The sequence below is a fragment of the Homarus americanus genome, unplaced genomic scaffold (assembly GCF_018991925.1).
Source record: "Homarus americanus isolate GMGI-L3 unplaced genomic scaffold, GMGI_Hamer_2.0 scaffold30858, whole genome shotgun sequence".
Lineage (NCBI taxonomy): Eukaryota > Metazoa > Arthropoda > Malacostraca > Decapoda > Nephropidae > Homarus > Homarus americanus.
In genome coordinates, this window is record NW_024737697.1 from 520,767 (window position 1) to 536,892 (window position 16,126).

The window sequence follows — 16,126 nt, forward strand, 5'->3', positions numbered from 1 at the left end:
TAAAACCGATTACTGTAATGGCGGACTAATACTACAGCTGGTGAGCAGGTAAAAGCAGGCGAAAACATGTTGGGAAAAATTCGTAAGGAATTCGTTAACCAAAATTTTTTCGTTAACCGAAGTGAAGAATCTTATGGAAGGTAATTCGTAAACCGAAATTTCGTTAACCGAGGCGTTCGTTAACCGAGGGATCACTGTACAAGCCATTCACAGTAAAGTCAATAAACAGTGCGGTATCATGTATCACACTCGACAGTCACTCACTCTCACAGCAATGAAAGAAATCCATCATGATCTTGTTTACCAACACGTGATACACTGTCACACACTATGGGGGCCTCTGGCTCTTCAAAAACGCAATCCCTGATTACTGCAGAAAAGAGAGTTGTACGGACAATGACCTACTTGAAAAAAACAGATCATACAAACGAAAAATTTGCTAAATTGAAAATGTTAAAATTCGAAGATATTAACACCTATTGCTGTGCCCTCTTTGTTTACAGATCTATCAATCACTTGCTTGACAATAATTATTTCCAGTTCCGGAATTAGAGATACAACTTAAGGCATCCAGAGCTACTAAGACCACCCCCAAGTGCTCCTCTCAGTCCCAGACCTCCATAAAATATCACAGTGTGAAGATGTGGAACAACTTGCCCCCACCCATCCGAGCAAAGACTACGCTCCCTTCCTTTAAATCATCTCCAAAAAATATCTATTGTCTAAGTATTAATATTTATTGCAATACCTACTATATTTACAGTACAGTGATCCCTCGGTTAACGAACGCCTCGGTTAACGAATTACCTTCCATAAGAATATTCAATTCGGTTAACGAACAAAAATTTGGTTAACGAAATTCTTACGAAAACATGTCAACATGTTTTCGCTTGCTCACCAGCTGGAATATTAGTCCGCCAATACAGTAATCGGTTCTAGGGCTTAAATTCGTTCTCATTTGAGTAAATATCAAGAAGGTTGTGCTATTAAATATTTTTCCAAGTTTTATATTAAAATTATTAGTAATTTTAACACTTATTTAACATAATTTCAGTACAGGAAACTAGTTTTTGGTGCGCCCATCAGCCACTTCACTCACCCACCAAGGCGCCAGTTTGTGTCTCTGGTTAGTGGAGGTAACATCTTGCTTATGGCTCTCTTGAACATAAACTATTTTTACGTTTTTACAGTAAAATTATTGGTCATTCTGAAATTTATTTAACATATTGATAATATATAGCGCAGTGCAGTGTTGATTTAAAGAAAATAATCTTTATTTACACAAAGAAAATAATCTTTATTTACAGCAATTAAACTTAAAATTTTAGTGGTAAAATTCTTATTGAATCCAGCATGGGTCCAAAGAAATCTAGAAAGGCGATTTCAATCCACGTGAAACAGGAAATCATAAAGAAACATGAAGAAGACATTAGAACAAATGTGCTTAAAGAATATGGCATGTCGGCATCAACTATGTCGACAATTCTTGCATAGAAAGACAAGTTTAAAGAAGTGAAAGTGAAAGACAAATCTACCAGAGTGTTTAAAGGTAGATCCTTAATTGCAGAAACAAAGAGGTTACTTCTCATTTGGATTAAGGAAAAACAAATGAAAGGAGATTCAATTTCGACTGAATTTATTTGTAAAAGAGCCAGGGAAATCTACAAACATTTGAAGGAAGAGCAACCTATTTCTTCTGGCACAGAGTTTGAAGAGTTTAGGGCCAGCAAGGGCTGGTTCGAAAAATTTAAGAAAAGAAGTGACATTTTTAGTGTTATTAGGCATGGTGAGGCTGCCATTGCAGATAAAGAAGAAGCAGCAAAATTTGTAGTGGAGTTTAAGGAACTGGTGGAGGAAGAAAATTATCTTCCACAGCAAGTATTCAATGTGGACGAAACTGGGCTGTTCTGGAAGAAAATGCCCAAAAGGACATTCATCACCAGAGATGAAGCCTCTTTACCTGGCATAAACCTATGAAGGACCGTCTCACTCTACTGCTTGGTGCCAATGTTTCAGGGGATTTCCGACTGAAGCCTATGCTTGTCTACCACTCTGAAAATCCCAGGGTGTTCAAGCAACAAAAGGTGGTAAGAGGACAACTTGGAGTTTATTGGAAGTCCAATCGTAAGGCATGGGTGACAAGACAGGTCTTTAATGAATGGGCTGTTGAGGTGTTTTGCCCTTCTGTGAAGAGCTACCTAACCACCAATAAACTCCCTTTAAAGGCTCTTCTCCTTATGGATAATGCCCCTGGTCATGACCCTGAACTTGCCAGCACTTTGGAGGCTCGATTTGACTTTGTCAAAGTGTTGTTTTTGCCTCCCAACACAACATCAATTATACAGCCAATGGACCAGAATGTGATCAGCAACTTCAAGAAGCTGTACATGAAGAAAATGTTCAGGAGGTGTTATTAGGCAACTTCCACTGTTCCTGAACTAACACTGGCACAGTTCTGGAAGACACAATTCAACATCCTGGAGGCTGTAAAATTGATTGTGCCATCATGGCAACAAGTCTCCATGGAGTCTCAATTGTTCATGGAAAGCACTGTGGCCATCAGCAGTCCATGATTTTGAGGGATGTGAGGAAGAAGAGGAGTTGGACACGGAGATTGTGTCCAGAGATCAGTCAATGGGCCTCGAAGTGGAGGATGGTGATGTGGAAGAGCTTGTGATGTCTCATGAGCAGGAACTTACTCCTGAAGACTTGCAGCAACTGTACTCACCCCTGAAGATGTGAATTACACGAAAGTGCTTGGGACCTTCGTGTTTTCTTTTTCCTTGTGGTTATCAGCATATATATATATATATATATATATACAGTATATATATATATCTATACACAGGTGCTCCCTGACTTACGGCGGGGTTAGGGACCCAAATCCAGGTCGTAAGTCCGACATAGATAAAAAAAAAAAAAAAATCTGCAATGAAATACAGTACAGTAAAAGTAATAAATAATGAGGAATGGATACAGTGTGACTGAGCACTTACCTTTAATGTAGTCAGCTGAATGCACACGGGGCCCCCATAATTTTCTAATTATACATGGAGACTACATTAACTGGAAGAAGGAGAGGAGGAGACAGGGCTGGGTGGGTCATCAATGTCGCTTTCTTCAGACAGGTTTATGTACTGTGGAAACTTGCTGGTTGAAGGTATTGGATCATCTTGAGGGAGTGAAGAGGCAGCACTGGTGGGGTGTGAGGTGACAGCACTGGGGGACTTCTTGAAATAGATGTCCAATTTAGATTGCACAGTTTGTTTTTTCTTTTCATTAATAAATTTCTCTGTAGCAAGCAAGTGCATCTTGGATCATTCTGTCAACTTTGGCATAACGCTCATAATTTTGATCCATGCCATCAAACATTTGCATTCCTTTATTAATTGTAGCAAATGCCTCTGCCATTTGTTTCACTGAAAACTTTTTGGGGGGGGTGCAGGTTCTTCTTCTACATTTTGTCTCTCTTCTTCTTCTGCAATTTTCTGTGCATCTAGTTCAATAAGATCCTCGTTACTGAGCTCTTCTGCTACACTTTCAACCAACTGTTCAACATCTTCATTATCAATTTCTAACTGAAGCTGTTTACCTAACTCCACTATCTTGTTACTAATATCCGAAATAACTTCATTTTCATTAAATCCTCTAAAACTGCGGGAGTCATTTAAAAAAAAAAAAAAAAAAATTGGTCACGACTGCGGCGGTCGTATGTCCCGACGGTTGTAAGGTCAGAGCAGGTCGTAAGTACCGATGGATGTAAGTTGAGGCAGTCGTAAGTCGGGGACTATCTGCATATATATGGGAGGAAGGAAGACCACTTTTACATTGGGGTGACAATTCAACAGTAGGGGCGAGTGTCCTGGTGCGTTGTCAAGCAGCAACAAAATCTTGAATGGAACATTCTGTTGCTCACAGAATTTCTTCACGTCGGGAATGAAACAGTCATCAAACCAGGAGAGGGACAGAGTAGAGAACATCCACGCCTTACGTGCGGTCAGCCAGTGGACATTTAGCTTGGTCATGTCCATGCTATTGTAGGCGTGCGGCTTGCGTGCTGTGTGGATCACCGATAACTTGAGCTTACAGGTACCTGAGGCATTGGTGGTAAACAGGACAGTGATGCGCTCCTTCTGTAACTTCCGGCCCCGACACTTGCTGGCAGACTTGACAACGAAGGTCTTGGAAGGTAGCTTTTTCAAAAACAAACCGGATTCGTCCAAGTTGAACACCTGGTCGCTGGTGTACTGTCCTTCCTCCATAATCTCACGTAAGAACGGAGGAAAATCCCTAGCCGCAACACGGTCAGCACTAGCTTCTTGACCACCAATGTTAATGTTGGTGATCTTGTTCCTCTTCTTAAACCTGTGCAACCACCCAGAGGAAGCATTGAAGGGTTTGGGCTCTGCAATTCCCATCTTACATTGGCAAGGCATGGGAAGAGGTTTCAGAAAGATGCCTGAATGGTGTGTGGCATAAATTGTGGCCCGAGTGCGTCAGCAGTTTTACGGGATTCGTGGACTTAGTCCCAGCAGTGAATAGGGATATCCTCAGCTTGGCTAGACAAGCAGGCTTTGATGAGCTGGAATCAGAGGATATTGAGGAAGTCCTGGCATCACATACAGAAGAGCTAACTAATGAAGATCTGCAACAACTAACAGAACACAGTCCCGTTGAAGACGACGATGAAGAAATTGCACAACGAACGCTAACTGCCAAGAGGATGGGAGAAGAGTTCAATATGATCCAGCAAGGTATGCAAGTCCCTATTGATGACAACCCTAACAGAGAACGAAGCTCAAAGATTCAACGCAGCATTGATGACAGTCTAGGCTGTTACACTGAGATCTACAAGGACAAAAAGAAGAGTAGCACCAAGCAGTCAACGCTGGATTAATTTTTTCGTCGCAGGAACCCCAGTCAGAGGAGGAGGAGGCAGCCGCAGTCTCTCAGTAACTCACAACCCTCCTCCGCTCCCACCCTCCTCCGCTCCCACCCTCCTCCTCTCCCACCCTCCTCCTCTCCCGCCCTCCTCCGCTCCCACCCTCCTCCTCCTCCTCACCCTCCTCCTCTCCACCCTCCTCCTCTCCCCCTCCTCCTCCCGCCCTCCTCCGCTCCCACCCTCCTCCTCTCCTCACCCTCCTCCGCCCTCCTCCGCCTCCTCCTCCCTCCGCTCCTCCTCTACCTCCTCCTCTCCCCCCTCCTCCTCCCGCCCTCCTCTCCCCTCCTCCTCCCCTCTCCTCTCCCCACCCTCCTCCTCTCCCCCCCTCCTCGCTCCCACCCTCCTCCTCTCCCCTCCCTCCCCTCCTCCCCTCCTCCTCTCCCGCCCTCCTCCGCCTCCCTCCTCTCCCGCCCTCCTCCGCTCCCCACCTCCTCCTCTCCCTCCTCTCCCACCTCCTCCTCCCGCTCCCACCCCTCCTCCTCTCCCCCTCCCTCCGCTCCCACCCCTCTCCTCCCTCCTCCCTCTCCCACCCTCCTCCTCTCCCCCCTCCTCCTCTCCCACCCTCCTCTCCTCCTCTCCCCCCTCCTCCCTCTCCCGCCCTCCTCCCTCTCCCTCTCCCGCCCTCCTCCGCTCCCACCCTCCTCCTCTCCCACCCTCTCCTCCCCTCTCCTCTCCCCTCCTCCCTCTTCTCCCCCCCTCCTCCTCCCCGCCCTCCTCCGCCCTCCTCCTCTCCCGCCCCTCCTCCTCTCTCCTCCCTCCCCCTCCTCCTCTCCCGCCTCCCCTCCTCCCCCTCCCGCCTCCTCCTCTCCCACCTCCCTCCTCTCCCCCCTCCTCTCTCCCGCCCTCCTCCCGCACCCCTCCTCCTCTCCCCCCTCCTCCTCTCCCCCCCTCCTCCCCCCTCCTCCTCTCCCGCCTCTCCTCTCCCACCCTCCTCCTCCCCCCCCTCCTCCTCTCCCACCCTCCTCTCTCCCGCCTCCTCCGCCACTCCTCCTCCTCCTCTGGCCTCCCCTGTCCTCCTCTGCTTCCTCCTCCGTTCCCGCACCATTCCGCTTCGCTACCCACCACACACTCGCTCTACCACCTCCGCCCATCGGTGAGTACCAATACAAACTTACCGGGTAGTAGTTGTATATGTACGCACTACTTTCTATAGAAATGGCAATGAATTTCTGTATATGTAATGTATTTCATGGAGCAAAGGGAGGCTCAGGAACGTAACTCCCGTATTTTATCTATTTCTTATCGGGAAAATTGATCCGCTTAACATTGTTTTGTATAAAGTCGCGTTTTCAAGAAAGTAACCCCGACATTAAGCGAGGACTTATACAGTATATACTGTAGGTCTATACTCACAAATTTTCAAGTTTCTTAAGAAAAGTGCACAATACTTTCCCTTAGGGACCCCACTAGGGGGGATACTAAGAAAGAACAACCCTCAAAATACAAAAGATACATACAGTCTGCATTTGTTAACATAAAAAAAATAAGTCCTGTCAGAACAGGCTTCAAGCCCCAGTCAGGGGATGTTAAAACTAAATCACAAAATGTTGCTGCAATGCCTGACTCAAACCAACTAATTGACAACCTACATTAAGTTATGTATCTGAGTTTTATGAGTACAGTGGGGTATGCTATAACGAACGTAATTGGTTCCAGAACCTCGTTCGTTATAGCATTCGTTCGTTATAGGATTAATCCGTTCCAGGCCCCCAAATACAACCACCTAACACTGAAAAAATTCTGTGGAAAATGTAAAAAATACGGTACTTTATCTTACCTTAGTGTTATTCAGCATGCAGGTACCCCTAAACACTGGCACATCACTATCACTTCCACTGGGAGTCTTGGCTTTAAGGTCCTCAAACAATTGTCTGGCCTTCTCACAAATTATAGCTTCACTAATGTTACCACCTGCCATTTCTTTCTCCTTTATCCACACTAAGAGTAAATTTTCCATCTCTTCAATCACATTACACTTTGCTTTGCTAAGTCTAAAGATTCCCTTTGCCACTTGCACAGTTTTTAATTCCTCTTTATTCTTCAAAATCGTACATATAGTCGATTTAGCCATCCCATATTCATCACTAAGTTTCGCAATGCTTCTTCCATTCTCACGTTTCTTCATAATTTCTTTCTTAGTTTCAAGGGTTATTAGCTTTCTCACTCGCTTTGGACGACTCATTGTTACAATTGTATACTTGTATAACAAAATAGTTATACAAATAACGCGAATTTCAACAATAACAGTGGTGCACTGGCTACACAATGAGACAAAGATAGCGCCTGACGCTCTTGTTGTGGGTCGCGGTACAACAATATTCATGCGCCAGGCGAAATAGTCCCTTATTCATCCACGTTCGTTGTAGGAGTTGCGTTCGTTATAGCATTCTCAATTTTATAAGTAAAACCGTTCGTTATAGGAATATTCGTAGTAGGATCCGTTCGTTATAGCATACCCCACTGTACATTAGTACTGAGCAGTATATTGTAAGTGGTAAATCACATCTGTATGATGGTGCCTGTGTAAACAATTGAGGCGCTCAGCATTAGAAGGGGATAAAGCGACACCCCGGCCAAAATGCGGTTTTTGATGGATGTCATTATTTTCACCCTTCCTCTACATGTTGGTGTTGGATGTAACCTTCTAGCTAGAATAGAAATATGGTAGAAAGTCCTTCAAAAATAAGGTGTGATTTTGCCTCAGGCCTGGAGCTACATACCTGGCTGTGCGCTCAGTCAAAGAAGGAGGCAACATCCCGTTCAGAGCGAGAGTTAATAACAGTGCGCCTCCCTCGGACGATACCCCTTGAGGCAGCCAATCACAATGGATTTCCCCTTGCTACGTCACAGCTCCTCGGCCAATCCGCGCGCCCAGATGCTGCCTCCTTGTTAGTTTTGGTGCGTTGTATAGCATAAGGAGGTTCAGTGTGCTCTCTGCTTTTATTTTTGATAGCTTTTCGGTGTAACATTGACGTTATTCCTGTTCCACGGGTGTGACAAGTGCTGTGCAATATCTGCCCGATATTAGAGCAAGAATCGAGTGAGGCGAGGCCTTCTGGTGTGGGTTCAGCAGCCTATTATTCCTGAGAGTGTGTTTAGTGACAACAGTGCTCACGTGGACACCCCAGGAATGCTTGGTGATAGTGATTTTGGTAAACCCATAATACAAAAAGTGACTGCTATGCATCATAAAACCTTTTTGCAGACCGTGTTCCGGTACAGAGTTACGTGACATGCACTGACGGCAATAATGATGATGAAAGTGAAGATGAAAATGATTTAAGTGAGTCTAATGGTAACACAAACAGTGACACTAATGTATCACAACAAGAACATACAGACTGTGAGGAGGTAGAAGTGGACAGTGACGAGACATGCATTGACCTTGATAGTGATGAAAGTGAGCCTGACCAAATGAATGCTAGTGAAAGTGAACCCATAACTCAGTCTTATAATGGATCTGAACTGTTGCCAGCATCAATAATCAATGATTTAGTTGATGATGAATCTGTGTGGCGATTTTTAGAGAGTGCAGAGATAGACTTTGATCAGTATGTGATTGATTATGACGAGGCCATTAAAGTTATACGCACTCCTCAGGGTTTACGTAACTTCAAGTTACTACGATCTTCAGGGATAATAAAACAAAGGAACTAAACAAAGTAAGATTGTAATACTATTGTCATAATACAGTAATACCCCGCTTTACGCAGTTCTGGTTTACGTGTTTCTACATTTACGCGGTACCCTGCCAGAACCGGAATTCCCACTTTACGTGGTGCTTCTACTCATATACGCGGGTGGAGTATAATTTTTTTATTTAGCTCATAAAATTCATACAAATTACCCGGCCATAATATAATTTACATTGCTGGAATTCTTACAATATGATGATCATTTTGAATGTAAACATCATGGATTTTGCATTAGACATACAAATTTTAGATCTAATGCAAGAATTTTGTTTACACAGAGCAAATATGTTATCTTTTGTGCAAAATATATGACGTGTATATTCAAAATAATCCTGGTCTTGCAAGGAATCCAGCAATGTCAATTATGTTATCCTAACTTTAGTCTGAGGTATTATTTATTACTATACCTTAAAATCTAGTGTTTTCACCAAAACATTTCTCAGAGAGGGAGGAGCCAGCGAGTGTGAGAAGGGGGGGGGGGAGTTGAGTCCATTATTTGAATGGACATTAACCTGGCGACTGTATTTCTCTTAAATATTAATTGTGTGTGCATACCATCATAAAATTAAGATTATATTTTTACTACAGTACAACATAGGTGTTGTGTCGGTATTGTGTCCGAAAAAGTGTAGTTTGGGAGTCGGCCCAGTCTCTATTTCAATTAATCCCATATGTTCTGTTATTACATTTACAAGTTTCTCGTTTTACGCGGACCTCCGCGGGTTCAATTGAGCGCGTAAATCGGGGTATTACTGTGCTGTTTTTACCATAGATTATGCAAACTTTCTCTGCCTTTGTATTCATATGTTAATTACATTGAGGGAGAGAGGTTAATGATGGGGGGGGGGAGATGAGTGTAGTGGTGGTTCCTTATTATTACACACTATTATACCTAATAATATTATAAATCTTTGGCTAATAATAGGCAAATGAGTTTTTTATTATTATTTCATTTTGAGGGGGGTTTATGGGGGGTGGGTGATCATTAACTTATTTTACAGTATTAGTCTACAATAATAAGAAAATTTTGTAGAAAAATGCAATTATTTTTGGTTTGAAGATCAAACAACCATAAATGACGGGTAGTTAGTCTCATTCAACTCGTCATAAAATAATAACTATTCACAGTACTAACTTCCAGTTTTCACATTTTGCTAGGAGAGGGATTGAGCTGCTCTAGCTTAAAAAACAAAGTTATGGTTGCTTGAACTTCAAAAACTTTAAACGAGTTTTTCTCAGCTTTTTGAATTTGGCGCTTCACCCCCTTCTAATGCGGAGCACCCCAATTACAGTACTGTATGTAGCAATGGGTAGAGCCCAAAGTAGGAAAATTTCGGGAATTGTCAAGTACTGTAGCTATACACATACAGTAGGTTGGGGTGTACTGGATACTGTAAATATAAAAGTAAAATAAAAAAGTTGTTCACTCACTTGTTTCATGTTCATAAGCTGGCCCTCTAAAGAATCTATGTCATCAATAAGCTTGAAGCACTTTTTACACACAATGCTTGAGTGTGCAACAAGAACACTCAAATCTTGGTTGACAATGGTACTCAGAACAGCATGAACTTGCAGCTGACGATGTGAAGTCTTTGCCTGGTACAAAAGATTTACTCAGTTTATGGTTGACAATATAAAGTATTTAGCTATTCCTATAAAACTACTGTTTCAGGGTGCTAACACAATATTACAAACAGGATATTAAACAAAGAAAAATTTAAGAACTGAAATTTACAAATGAACAAATCTGAAATAACTACCACATACATCATCATTTTATAACCTTAAGTTGTACAAATCATTTTATGTAGTACAACATCTACCACAAATATAAACTTCTACGTAATTACACTTGCCATCTCTGTCAGTCCCTTCTAAGGTTGTGGTATGAGGAGAACATCCAAATAAAAACTAATAATAAAATAACAGGAAAATCTACATGGATGAGATTCTTATTAATGACAAAATGCCAACTAACCTTATCAGAGAAGACTTCCATAGCACCCCTTGCAGACACCCCCAGTTTGGCATTGCAGACCAGGCAGTGTGGACCGGACTGGGATGAATTTCTCTGAAGTTTTGACACAGACTGGTCCAATGATTGTACATGGTGGTGGTGATGGTGGTGATGATGATGATGGTGCAGGTGAGTGTGTCGCCGTCGTTCTTCATGTAACTGCTCTGCTGCACTTCTCTCCAACTATCAATGAAAAACGTAACATAAAACTTTTATTTTAGGCTAATCTTATAATTTCCTCAGCGTAAAATAAAAAAATTAATACTGTAAAATATCGTACAGGGCATATATGTACGGTATCTATGAATCTAAATACAGTACTGAAGTTAAAAAATGAAGAAAAGGTGTGTAATGCTAGTGCCTCTATCTAAAATAAATCCTTGACTTTCTTCATTACTTTTATCCTCTTCGACACTGATTGGCTTGTTAGCCGCTTGGGTGGTCTGTCACGTCTCTGTTATGCACTGTTGGCAAGTACTGGGCATGCACTTCTGAATGTACCTGAACCTGCTCCAGTATTGGTCTAGTCTGGTCTTGAAAGAGCTCACACTTGGTGCCGTCACAACACACTCTGGCAGGCTGGTCCAAGAGTTCACAACTCTCACTCTGATAAAGTTTGCCCTCACAGTTTTCTGGACTTGTGGCTTCTTCAATCTTGAGCTGTGAACCCTTGTGGGAAAGGTGTCCACCAGCTCCAGGTATGGACACTTGACTGATTAGTGCCATCTGAGATGTTTATACACCTCAATTAGGTCACCCCTTACCCATCTGTAGTATAAGCTAGGCAGCTGCAGGCACTCTAATCTCTCTAGATAATTGAGGTGCCGAATTGCAGGCACCAGTCTAGTGGTTCTTATTTGGACAATTTCAATCAATTGACAGTCTCTAGCATATCTTGGGGACCAAATAGGATGACAGGACTCCAGGTGGGGAAGCACTTCATTCTTGAAGATTGCTATGAGGGATGAACCGTCTATATATCTGAACAACCTTCTTATAAGACCTAGTACAGTCTCTGATCAACTTACAAAATATTCGACTTACGACAACCCGGACATAAGACGGCCATTGTCGTATAAAATATTTTTCACATTACGTATTTTCGAGTCCCAATGTTAGTGATTGTGCTGTGTACTGACAAAATTTTCGTTTATAATTCCCTTTAAAATGGCTGGCAAGTGTAAAAGTGAAAGTTCTCGTGGTGCTGAGAAGAAAAAGACACCCATTTTAGAATTTCTATGCATTATTTTCGCCTTTTCGACTTACGAACAATTCGATTTACGACCTGGTCGTCGGGATGGAACCCCATCGTAAGTCGAGGAGAGACTGTAGTTTAATTGCTTGATTGACCTTCTTCTCACAATGACATGAGAACTTTAGTTCATTGTCAACATACACACGCAGGTACTTTTTGTATTCAGTCTCTATTAATGCAATTTCTTGTCCCACTGGGACATGCGACGCACCTCCTTACTATTGGTACGACCCAGGTGCATCCTCTTACACTTCATGAAATTAAATCTTAGCAGCCATTTCTTTGACCACTCTTGAAGCTCACAGAGATCTTTCTGTGGCTCTTCACAGTCTGTTTGATTCTTAATTTCCCCGAGTTACTTGGTATCTAGCATCCGCAAACATTTGTATGCAGGAGTGTATAGCTCACTGGTCTATAATTATTCATGGAATGACGATCACCCTTCTTGAACATAGGACTCTCATAAGCCATATTCCAATCACTTGAGGACCTTTTGCTCATCCAGGCATTTACAGAACAGGATCTTCAGGGCTCAGCAAACTCGTTGCACAACTCTCTTAGCACTCTGGGATGCACAATGTCAGGTTTGGGACTCTTATGAACCTTTAGCTTTGACACTTCATTTCTTGTACCCTTTTCTGAGAACACAATGTGGGTCAGCGTTGTGTCAAACCGTCTGTCCTCAAATGCAGAATGATTGTTCGCATCCTCTCTTGTGAACACCGAGGAAAAGAATTTGTTTAACACCTCCACCTTGTCCTGGTCAGAATCTACGTAACCGCCAACTTCAAGCCTCAAGTCTGATACGCTTACTCGCATTTTTCATTTTGAGTTTGGGTAGTGGGAAAACGCCTTTGGGTTTAACTTGACCTCACTCGCAATCTGCCTCTGGAACTCTTTTTCAGCCCTTGTACACTCTTGACTTTGCTTGGTTCCTGGATCTGACATATACAATATTCCTCCTGTCTGCTTATCGTTTTTCCTAACCCACGTCTTGAATTTCTGAGTCGTCTTCTTAACTTTGCCGACCGCCGCAAGGTTCATATGTAGCAGTTTCCTTTTATTTCTGAGGCACTTGGTTTGGTTTTGGGTATATATTTATCGGTCAAATGGTTCACTTTACTGGCTAAGATATTCAGCATAGTGTCTGCATTCTTATACCTTAGTGAGTCAGGCCAGTGGATACCCCTCATCTTCTCCCTCACCCCGTCGTAATTACCCTTGTCATATTTGAACCTAGGCTTGCTTTTGCCATGAACCAAGTAACAGTTAAATCTGAAGGACAACATTAAATAATAATAATGAACGGTTTATTAATAGAGTTGCAGCCAGTGGCTGAAAATATACAAACTTACATGTGATTTAGACATAATAATATACGTTTAATACATTTACAGGGCTGTACAGTACATAAATCAGGAGCTGTTTATTATTTTAACAATAGATGGGATGGTGCTATTCTTATATTTATTAGTGCGGGCTCTTATGGGCTGAATTTTGTCGTAATGGCGGACTGTGCAAGGTGGGCGGGGGACTGCCAGTGGCAGTAGGTGGCGATGACGAGGATGGCGCAGTAGTCCACTGTCAAACCCTGCTAGTGGTGGAGGTCACTGAGGGATGGCATTTCCAGGGTGGAGACAGCGTCGTTGTAGCTGGGGAGGTCTGCGCTGAGCATGATTCTGGAGACCCTCTTCTGTACCTTCTCTAGCTGACGTTGTTGGGTAGAGTTGAGAGAAGACGACCAGGCTGGTGACATATACGTTAATTTTGGGAGAATAAATGCGTTGTAGATAGTCCTCAGCTCTGGCATGGGTGCTCCAAGTGACCTGAGTCGTCGTAGCATGTAGAGTCGGTACGAGGCTGCCTTGATTGTGTTGTTTACATGGGCCTTCCAGTCCAGTTTGTGGTCTATAGTTACACCCAGGAGTTTGGCAGACTGCACTAACTGGAGAGGATGGGCACCTACTGTAACTGCTGGAGCTTGCAATGGAGTGGTGACGGTATTGATGTGCATGACTACGGCGGTTTTGGTGTGGTTGATGGTGACCTTGTTCTCTGTAGTCCATGCCTGTAGCCTGTCCAGGGTGCCTTATAGCGATGAGTAGTCCGGTGAGGTGTTGTCCACTGTAAACCCCACAGTGCAGTCATGCAGGTACTTCCACCTGTGAGGAGTGTCCAATAGAGCGTCGTTGATCAGGATTAGGAAGCACAGTGGTCCCATCTTGGTCCCCTGGAGAACACCGCAGGTGAGGTGTTGGAATGTGGAGACAGAACCCTTGTACCTCACTGCCTGACGAAGCTCAATCAGGAAATCAGTGAGCCATGAGACCAGGTTGGTAGGCAGCCCTAGTGCAATGGCCTTGTTGATAACAGTGCAGTGATCAATAAGGTCAAAAGCCTTCCTGAAGTCAATAAGGGCAACGGCCAGTGATGTCTTACGTTTTTCCAGATTTTTGTGAAGAAAATCCAGGAAACTAACTAAACAGTGTGATGTAGAGGAGGTCCTCATATTGCCAAATTGCTGTGGATCAATTCACTGATAAATACTAGCAAATGCCCACTCAAAAAGAAAGTCTTCACAGAGTAGACTGGGAATAGGGGTAATGGCAACTGGCCTGAGGTAACTAGGGGACTGTGGGGTTGGAACCTTGGGGATAGGGGTGACAATAGAATTATGTGGTGACTGGTGCAAATGGGGGCTAGGTGTTCCAGCTTGGCCACCATACCCTCCTCATTAGTTATGATGGGGTCCAGCGCTGTGGGTAATTGTTCCCCCTTGTAGTGAGTCGGATCTTTAACATGTTGGAACAGAAAATTATCTCTATGAGTTTCTATAAAAAGAGCAGCGGGATTACTGTATTAAGGTCATTTGGCGTGGTTTCATTTCTTCACTCGATGTCGCCATAGTTAAAGTCCCCCATGACAAGGAGGTGACTATGGTTGAGCACAGTTGCATTGTCAATTAAGGCTCTTAAGTTCCTTTGGTTTAATAAGCTACAGTTTGGGGAGCTGTAGATACAACCTGGCTGGCTCTAAGATCTTGCCAAGCATAGATGCTTGAGAAAGGTTCATAATGACTCATATCCATCTTTATTAAACTCGCATTTCTCTGGGCCAATTCTCCTGTTCTTGTACAACAGTTCTACAACAATTACTATATCAGGTTGATGTACTTTGAGTATTAGTGTACATGACTTTCAAGCCGGAATTTGTTCTTGGTAATGTCTCTGATCTTGGTAGTGACTCCAGCCTCCCCCCATTCTCAGCAGCTGCCTTGTTTACTAAATTCATTGTATTTTATGGAGTGTGGTCAAAGATGACATTGTTAACATGGCGCTCGCCTCCTCCTGGGTGGGAGGTAGAGTGGGTGGGGGGTGTCCCACTGTCCCCTGGTTCTGTACTGTTGCAGTTACCTCCACTACCTTCCCTTTGTATATAACCTCACCTCACCCGCTTCAAGCACCACAGGAGTTTTTTGTGCTGTTCCCTCTGCAGTTAATATTCGTGCCTTCATTATATACAGTTCACTCTAACATATAAATCATTATAAGTGTGCACAATAAAGTGATCTTAAACCACTCTCTAGCTGCTATTTTCTGAATCAGACCCAGATCTCAACAACTCCTGCAGCTATGTCAGTATCTTTTGCAGGGTCTAACTGTCCTGTCATTCCTTCAATCTAAGGGAGTGAGAGCGGCTTTATTGGATAGAGTTGAGTACAGAGGTAGATAAAAATAATTAATACTGTATACATTCTACTACATAAAGAGTACTGTATCAAAGCACACACCTGGTGAGCAGTAAGGATATGAACATTAGGTTGTGTGGCCTCATCATCCAGGCTGGTGGTCTCAACCAAGGTAATCATCTGTGCCCCTTCATCTCCCAGGGGTGACACATCCAAGGTCAACCCCTCCATCTCCTGTAAAAAAAAAAAAAACAGAAAGAAGTTATTCCCTACTGTGTGCCCCCTGCCAAACATTATAATAAAGATCAATTGTGTGAGCTGTGGTCTAGTTTTTACAAATTTGAATGAATAAAAATAATCCATGACATACTTATCCTTCCTTAAAGGTGAAAAATATACTATAAGTGCAAATATTCAAGGCAATCCACCGGGGTTTGCTAGAGGGAGTTAGGGCTGTGTTAGATGGTGTTAGGACTGTGTTAAAGAGTATCAGGGCTGTGTTAGAGGGTGTCAGGGCTGTGTTAGAGGG

General features: G+C 43.2%; 1 protein-coding gene across 3 annotated transcripts in view; it reads right to left on the bottom strand.

Moving 5' to 3' along the window:
* The window catches only part of LOC121873520 (zinc finger and SCAN domain-containing protein 2-like), a 35,764-nt gene that overhangs the window by 15,560 nt on the left and 4,078 nt on the right, over positions 1–16,126 (bottom strand). For all 3 annotated transcript variants that reach the window (XM_042377111.1, XM_042377108.1, XM_042377110.1), the window contains exons 2-4: positions 15,700–15,831; positions 10,616–10,837; positions 10,069–10,233 (exon numbers count right to left, since the gene is read on the bottom strand). In XM_042377111.1, coding sequence (XP_042233045.1) covers positions 10,069–10,233; positions 10,616–10,837; positions 15,700–15,828 — 516 coding nt within the window. In that variant the 5' untranslated portion in view covers positions 15,829–15,831. The remainder of the gene's footprint in view (positions 1–10,068; positions 10,234–10,615; positions 10,838–15,699; positions 15,832–16,126) is intronic.